The sequence below is a fragment of the Takifugu flavidus genome, chromosome 15, assembly GCF_003711565.1.
Source record: "Takifugu flavidus isolate HTHZ2018 chromosome 15, ASM371156v2, whole genome shotgun sequence".
NCBI classification, from domain to species: domain Eukaryota; kingdom Metazoa; phylum Chordata; class Actinopteri; order Tetraodontiformes; family Tetraodontidae; genus Takifugu; species Takifugu flavidus.
The window spans coordinates 6,744,844-6,753,200 of record NC_079534.1 but is presented as its reverse complement, the minus strand read 5'-3'; the positions used below and the strand labels follow the sequence as shown (position 1 = coordinate 6,753,200).

The following is an 8,357-nucleotide window of genomic DNA, read 5'->3' as shown; positions in this document are numbered from 1 at the left end:
AGCAGTGCGTGACTGAGCCTTAATATTGTCAATGATGAAGAGCTCCTCAAGCCGAACTGATTTTACTTGCATCAACGATTGCTCCGCCACGGCCATCAATCCGCTGATGAAAATGACACGTTCATGGGCATCACTGGAGGCAGAGAGGCTTATTCATTCTGAGGGATTAGGAAGTTCGTTCGTCTATCCGGAACGTTGAGATCAGAAGGAAGCCATGTTTTATATACTTATTCCTGCAATTTACTGCAGTTTAACACGCCCTGAAGCACGCAAACACACCACCAATGAGATCAGCTCTTCATCATCACAGCACCCATGGCCAAAAAAGGAAAGCCAGACTTTTACCTTTCCTGTGAAGTGCTCCACAAATGCACCGGGTTTAAAAAACCTATTGAATAACGGTGAGGATTCTTTTTGCTGCCACATTCAATGAGGGGGCTACAGCGAGGTAAGATGTGTTTACCCATAAAGATAATGTGATCTTCCCTCAGACCTCAAAGGCTCTGTTAACTCTGCCTCCTATTGGAAGGGGGGGAAGACGAGATTACACAAGGCTCGAAATAGAAAAAAACAAAAAAACAACACCGTTTATTTCTTTCCTTGTCACCTTCCACACGGTGGTATCTTTTATCACTATTTCTATATGTCAGGATAAATTATGCATGCAGGGCTAACAACAACAAGGCCCAGCCAGCCGTATAATTAAATGAAAAGGAAAAGAATCAGCTCAGCATTTCTTTTGACGGGCAACAGTGAAAATGCGCTGTAAATATATGTCATCCATAATTGGATGGGATCAAAAAGATGCAGCGCTATCATACAGGAGACTATTCAGAATGGCTGTTTCGAATATGACAAAGCCTCCTAACAGAGTCCCCTCTGATCACGACAGAATGACAAATAGAAAGAGCAAAGCATTTTCTATTACCTCGCCACCTCCACTGCTCATTCACGGTGCAGTGGAAGTGAAACAGAAGTCGCTGAAAGCTGTGGTGGAACGTTCTTCCTTACAGGTGTCGTAGAGAAGTGAGGGCATCAGAGGTCGTGCCCCGCTAATGCGAGAAACGACACCAAGTGCAGGTTTTCTAAAATGTTTATCATGTTTAGGAGGGAAAAGAAAGAAACCTGTAATATTGATCTGTGCCTAAGAAGAGATTCCATTTATGTAGCCTTTGTTGACAAGAAATAGACTTTTTAGTTCAACATAGAAACTATTTTAAATTGCAGCGACTTCAATCAATCCAATAAATATATACAGTAGTGTATACAGAATATAATTGGACTTTATTTCTTGACAAACAGTGGCCAAGGCTTTTGTTGTGCATAGAAAAGCCTTCACATGGAGCCCCACAGGAGTTGCTTCTCTGTTAAAGCGTGAAGCAGGAAAGGCCGTCTGTGCAGGAGTGAAATGAGCCTTTTCTCCCAGCAGCCCTTGGACAAGCTGATCAACTTAGCGCCAGTAGAGGCTAATGCATAAAAATGATGACACTGCTTAGTCACTTCTGCTTAATTAGGCTGCAGGCACCATCCACAATCCCATATCGTTTGCATACTTTCTTTAGGTGACATTTAAGAAATAAATAACAGTTACTGCTGTCCCACTGAGGTTTGATGTAGGCTATCGCTCCACAGCTAATTTGGCTTAAGCTGCTGCTTATGGATATTGTCAGAAAAATGGATATGAAGTTATTAAGGATATTTTTAAAACTCAAGTAATCCTAAATATGCTGTATTATTAAGTTTTTTTTAAACTTGTTTAAGTACAAGGTAAGGAGTTTGAATCCTCCCTGTTTCTATTAATCTTTTAAATTGTGACTCATAATGGTAAAATATTCACTGAATGGAGACTTTGCTGCACACACATTTATAAGAGATCAATCATTTTCCCGGAAAAGTCTATATTTTTGCCAACTGAAATTAATTAATTAAATTTATTTATTATTTTTGCTGCTGTTGAAGTAAATGTTTCCATCTATAGCACAGTACTGTTAAACAACTTATTTGAATAAATAAAAATTACAACAAGACCACCAAGTTAAGCATGTGCCTGTCCAAATAGGACTGCAGTGAACAAGCAATGTCAAGAGCGGTGAGAATTAAAAATAGAAAAAAGGCCCCTCAACCTTTTAGCATCCTCTGAGTTTATCTTTTTGTAATTCATTGGCTTCTACTGTGTCACTTGTCTCATTTGCAGGTTACATGTAAAAAAAAAAAAAGGCTGTTACAGCTGCTTGAACAATTGCCAGATGTCAAATTGTCCCTCTGCTGGATGCAAAATGATGAAATTTACATGAGCAGCTCTTAGAACCAAACACCTTCATCACCACATGAACACACATTAGCTGATATCCCACTGTAGCAGGCTTTTATGTACCACACTGCGGAAATTGTTCATGTCATTTTGTGAACACAGTCCGTACTGAAATAGAATGAGCAGAGGCTTTAGCAAAATGATTCCAAACCTGTTTGAATTTTGAGCCTTTAAGATGAGCCATTATTTTGGAAAACGTTTGGGCCCAAAGGTAGCCAAAAACACGACATCTTTATCCAGCAGGGGGCGACTCCAAAGGTATAATAGCAAAAATTCACAGATATTCAGAATGGTATTGCCATTTGCTATTTCGTACAAAGAGCTATCAGTTTTGTAAATTACTGACATGCATCGTTGATCTGCCCTTGCACAGCAGTCCACAGAAGAATGGGGGAACACGGCTCGCTATAACATGGTTAGCGTCACCCTGTCAGGAGTCATCGGTCCCGTTTTAACAGAGATCCACAAGTCATCCTCAGCTTTGGCCGAGCTCTTTTTCTTCTTTGTTTCAGACCTCGTCCTTGTGTCAGGGCAGCAGCAGCTGTGGCATCGGCTGCCGTGGCGGCAGCAGCAGCAGTGGCAGCACACCAGCAGAGCAGTGAGGAAGACCAGCAGAGGAACAGTCAGGAGGACTGCCAGGCAGACGGTGTTGTACGCTCCCTGGTTGTGTTTGTCCATCACCAGGCGCCAGAATTGGCTGAAAAAATCCTGAATGTTGTTTGCGCTCCCATCCATGGCTGTGAGACCTTTAAAAAAAAGTCTGTCTGACTGCTGTAAAGACTTAATTAATCCTTTAGAAGAGCGACAAAGCCTCAGTGAATATGAGTTTTGGGTTCAAATAATAAAGAATGTAATTTAAGATGCAAGAGCTTTCATTTTTCAAGCCCTTTAGTTTTACACTTAAGTTCAAACATCCACCAAACCAGCAGCCTGGTTTTTGTGCTGAGACTACTCAGGGGTTAAAAAAGGTAGCTTTTAAATGCATTATTTGCCTTTTGAGATTGCCTCGGGGTAACCTTGTTTGGCCTGAATAGAAACACTTGAAGTTTATAAAGCCACTTTGTTTAGTCCAAGTTCATTTTAAGAGCCAAATATTCCATAAACTGATCCGTGTTGTTTGTGAATTGTGATGATTCTGGGCTTCAAATAAAGCTCCACTTTACTTTCCAGGCATTCCAGTTATTTTCTCCCTTTGTCCTCTCAGTTTAGCTTGTCGAGCAGCTTCATATATGATGTGCCTGTAAAAAAAAAAAGAGAGTCTGAACATGGAGAGAAAAATGGTTGTCCCGCCATCCTGCGCTCATCTAATAGCTTTGACTTTTCAGCTTCCAGCTTCTACAAATGCAGGAATCATTATGCATTATGGACAGACGTTTCTAAGAGTCCCAGTGAAGAGAAATGGTCCAAATTGGGAATGAAAAAGAAGAAATAAATGAGAATGATTGTGGGACAGAGATGGAGGTGGCCAGTTAACAGAGCATCAAGATGAAAACCAAAAAGGGAAGTTATGGAGGCATTGAGGTCTTGTGTTTCTCCATTTAAGACCGATGGTTACTGGGTTAAAATTTCACATGTCTAACTGCAAAGTTTTCTCATGAAATATTAACAGTTACTAATAAAAATTTCTCAGCCTGCAGTAAGATGCCTTTGAGCTCTCGTTGTTCCTTTATACCTGAGAATATTAACTAATTGTTTAAGTCTGCGGCCTTGAGTCACCATCTTCATTTAATGCTGTTAAAGCACTCCAGCTGGTCACATGCTATTTAGCTCAAGTGTCAAGTGCCTGATGTTCTACAGGTCTGGACCCACTTTGTATTCTGGATGCAGGTGAAAGAAGATTTTCATCTTACATTTGGCTGCCGCTTAGATAGAGGGCGTGTGTCTGTGTGTGTTTGTGTGTGCGTGTGTGTGGGTGTGTTCAGGCTGCAGCCATGCTGTATGTCTCATGTGTTAAAGTGGTTTATTTGCTGATAGACTGCTAACTTCCCTCCTTCCCTCCTGCTCATTTGCTCAACAGGAAGTGGAGTTTTTAATCCTGAAACGAGGAGGACAATTCACCTGAGATGCCCAAAGTGTTTTCTGCTGTGAGAACAGATCTTATCAGGATACCTAATCACATCTGGGGCCTACCGGGCTGCCTTTAGATTTCTTTTAGATGATTCAGATTTTACCCTTAATTCACTGGATTTCTACATTGTTTCCTGTGTACTTCACATCTATTTTGTTTTTAAAACCCAGAAGATGGTGAGGAGCATCCATTCATTTCAGCTGACAGTTGGCCCAAGAGGTTTGAAATCCACATTCTTGGGGGAAAAGTACAGTAGGTTGTAGATTTTTAAACTAAAAGTTTAAAAATAGAATATGGAATATTTTAAATCAGATGGATTTTTGTCCCTGTGCCACAGTTCCCGAGGGCCTTCAGAGGAAAATGTACCATTATCAAGCTCTCCTGATAGAACTTAAACAGCATAGCTTTATATCAATATGCCATTAATCAAGGACTTCCATTTTAAACCTTAGCTAAATAGAGTAACTATTAGCATCAATAAATATTTCCTTTTCTATCAATAATGCCTTGTCTGCACTGGAACAAACCAGATTCCACACCTTGCTGATGCCGCGGTGGAAGATTCGCAGTACCGTTGGGCGTATTCGTTGCTGTCACGATGAGCTCAGCTCTACGGCCGGATTTCTCTGCAAACTCTGACCCGCATCACATTGAAAACACTGTTTGTGGTCTCGAGTGGGCATGTAATAAAAGAGGTGACTAACACTTTGTCAGCAATAAAGATGCTTAGCAGAATGTTTTAGTCACTGTTGGGTTATTATAATCTCTGGTGAGGAGGAGTGAAATCATTGTGAGTTGTGCCTTTAAAAAACCATGAGCAGCAGGAGAGGTTTAAAAAAAGATTTTAAATCATCTTTATTATTAATTCTGAGCTTCATATATTCCATCTGAGGCGGTTTCACACTTGAGTGGGGGAATAGTGTCTGTGTGCGCATCCGGGCAAAGCTGTAAGATGTCGTTCTGAAGAGGTGGCTCGCTTTCTCAGGACATTGTGCACTGTTGGGGCCATTCACGGTCCAGGAAAAGGCCGTTCGTGGCCCGCACAAAGCCAGGAAAGGGCTGAGAAAAAATCTTATGAATGCGCTCTGTTAGCCTCTGCTGCTTTTTAAGGAACATGTGTGACCTAAAAGGCAGAGTAGTGACAGAAGGCGACGCAGTAATCTTTAATGACCCGCCCCGGGTGCACGGGCAGGGTTGATCAGTGGGTTTTCAAATGCTGACTTGAGCCATTACCCAGAACGATTAAAGGAACATTCCTTTTGGTGGTTTTCTTATTGTTTGTTTTGCCCAGAAAGACTAAAACTGAACTGGGAAATACAGTCGAGGAGGCACTGATTCTTCTTTTACTTGTGTTGGAGGTTGAAACTGATGTATGTGAATGCCAACTGTAATCAATGGGATCATTAAATGCAGTTTAGAACAATTAGAAGTATTATGTAGAATGAAATAGAATTCACAACATAACAAAGGGTAGATCAGAAATGGAACAGACTGTTACTTCTAATTTAATACTTAAGTACAGTTAGTGCTACAATAGTAGCTTAGTATTATATTAGTAACAAATAGAACACGATGTCTTACCGTAATAAAGCTTTGAGATCTGTTTACAGGTAATAAACCAAATTATCGCCGAGGTAATCCAAACACAATTTTGTTTCCAGCTTTAATTACTAATCAAGCAATCATCAGCATTACATTAGAGTGACAAATTCAGTCATTTGTCAAACATCCATCTTACTGCTGCCAAAAACATTTTCAGGTTTGGCAACTTTAGCGGTTTAACGCCAGAGAGAGCGCAGATAGCTTAAAGAAACTTTTTGGAACATTTTTAAAGTGTCAGAGCAGTTGAGAATCAACATTTCTTAAACAAAAGGCACCTTACCCTGCAGTTCAGCGCTCCTGTGTCTAATCCACTCAGGTGCTCAGACTTCTGCCGTTTCTGTTTTGGCATCTGTCTTTTGCTCTTTTCTGGTCTTCTCAGCCAGATATCTTGACACTTCACTTTCTGTTCCTGTTTCTCTCTCTAACCCTGTTTCCCGTACTCCTCCTCCTCTCACTGACTCTCTGAGCGCGTGTGTGTGCGCGCCAGTGTGTCTCTGTGTGTGTTTTGGTCACAACGTCACTACACCCTTCCCACTTTCTGCAAGAATGGGCCCTCTGTCTGAGCGTGTGTGTGTTTCCTGTACAGAGAGCTGGATTCTTGTGGTTGCTGCAATTTGCTCAGACTCTCGGCCTGGTGTCAGGCGGAGTTAAGCAAACCCGGTGGGAAATTAAATCAGAAGAAGCTGTTATTACATGCACCTCCGAGCAAACACCGAAAGAAAGGCTCTTCAACATGCTCTGACCTGAAACCCTTTGCAAAAGATGCATGGCATTGGAGGGTAGGTTGCAGGATCTTTCAAGTGAACCATGACAAACTGTGGCTCCACCCACCACTGTTGAGATAACGATCAAATAATGGTAAAAAAAATGATGCATGTGCAGTACAGTGTGCAAAAGTGGTGCACTGTATGCACACACACACACACACACACACACACACAACACACACACACACACACACACACACACACACACACACACACACACACACACACACACATACAGCCTGTGGCATCATGGTCTATGTACTTTCAGCTCAGTCAAGTGAAAGAGGGTTTTTATTCAGAAAGTAAAAGGAAACAAAGTCTATTTACTTGCCACTGCTGCAAGGGATAAGTTAAGAGTTAACGTACTTGACTCGTGTCCTGAACAGATCGTCGGAGCCTGAATGCATGAAATTTGTATAGTTACGTGCGCCTGCAGTGAGAGGTTGCATGATTTTATAAAGCTGCAGATGTTTAAAATGAACAGTTTTCCCAAGGTTACCCTACAGAATTTCAGCCTGAACAACCTATTCCAACAGTCAGCAAAAGGAACAAATCAAGGAAAAAAACATCCTTATTTACTCAAAAACAACAAGTAAAACATCCCGGGGACATATTGTGCTTCATAAAACAAAGGGTTTCGAGCAAATAAATGGACTCAAGGTGTTCACTGTCCTGGGAAATTTCACCTGTTGCAAAGGCTTTACTGCATCTGACTTCTAATGTGTCTCCTCCTGCTGTATCTCTGACGGCATCTGGCTCGCTCGACATGTTTCCTCATAGCCGCGGGGCACGGCTACATGGAAATTGACGAGACGAGGCGTGCTACCGTACAGCTGATCTACAGGTAGGTATTAGATAAATTGCAACCAGCCCTGCCCACACACACACACACACACACACACACCACACCACACACACACACCACACACCACACACACACACACACACACACACACACACACATACTGTGTCATTAGGGCACAGTGTAACCGCACATTTCCTTCTTTTGGAAAATCCTTTTTACTTAACAGTTTACTGTAAAAACTATGACACAGTTTTCAACACGAAAAATCATTGACGCCGCATAATTTCACACACGCTCCAGCTTCAGGATTGCGTTAGGGCAGCAGGAATGTGTCCTCGCCAATATCCAGAACATTGTGGCGAAAGCTTTGAATCTCAGTTTTTCTTCTCTCTTTAAAAGTTTCTTGTCGAAACACCGCCGAGGTAAAGCAGAGCAGAGCTATTGTAACGGAGTGCCTTTTTCATTTAGAAATATGAAACTTTTTTTCCTTGTATATTTTAAAAGGTCTTTTTGGCACCAAACCTTTGAGCAGTTATGAATAATGACCTGGCAAAATTGTGGCACCAGTGCTTCCTGAAGGGTACGGTAAAAGAAGCTGGATTACATCTTACTCCCTGATGGAACCATTCCTTGGTTCTTAGACAATAAAGACTGCATTGTACCATCTTTTCCATTGGGGATACCTAATATTCTACTCATGCATCGCAACCCTCCTACGTGTCTCATTTCCTCCTTGAATACCCCACTCACAATTTACATTTCGTGACCCGGCACGTTAACCGTGGTGCTCCCGTCTGGTTTATG

At 41.6% G+C, this 8,357-nt stretch overlaps 2 protein-coding genes across 4 annotated transcripts in view; both read right to left on the bottom strand.

The window, feature by feature from the left end:
• The window catches only part of lyn (LYN proto-oncogene, Src family tyrosine kinase), a 162,279-nt gene that overhangs the window by 132,915 nt on the left and 21,007 nt on the right, over window positions 1–8,357 (bottom strand).
• On the bottom strand, window positions 1,078–6,460 carry LOC130539281 (uncharacterized protein KIAA0040). 3 transcript variants are annotated; one of them, XM_057057520.1, is made up of 3 exons: window positions 6,262–6,460; window positions 5,961–5,979; window positions 1,078–3,549 (listed from the first exon to the last, which is right to left on the bottom strand). In XM_057057520.1, exon 3 carries the CDS (start codon window positions 3,044–3,046, stop codon window positions 2,717–2,719), a length of 330 nt encoding a protein of 109 aa, XP_056913500.1. In that variant the 5' UTR covers window positions 3,047–3,549; window positions 5,961–5,979; window positions 6,262–6,460; the 3' UTR covers window positions 1,078–2,716. The 3 variants fall into 3 exon arrangements, with proteins under 3 accessions (XP_056913500.1, XP_056913499.1, XP_056913498.1); XM_057057519.1 differs by lacking the exon at window positions 5,961–5,979 and having other exon boundaries at window positions 6,257–6,460; XM_057057518.1 differs by lacking the exon at window positions 5,961–5,979 and having other exon boundaries at window positions 6,262–6,459.

Coding starts and splice junctions, on each gene's coding strand:
- LOC130539281 (XM_057057519.1), bottom strand. CDS start 3,046: ATGGATGGGAGCGCAAACAACATTCAGGATTTTTTCAGCCAATTCTGG.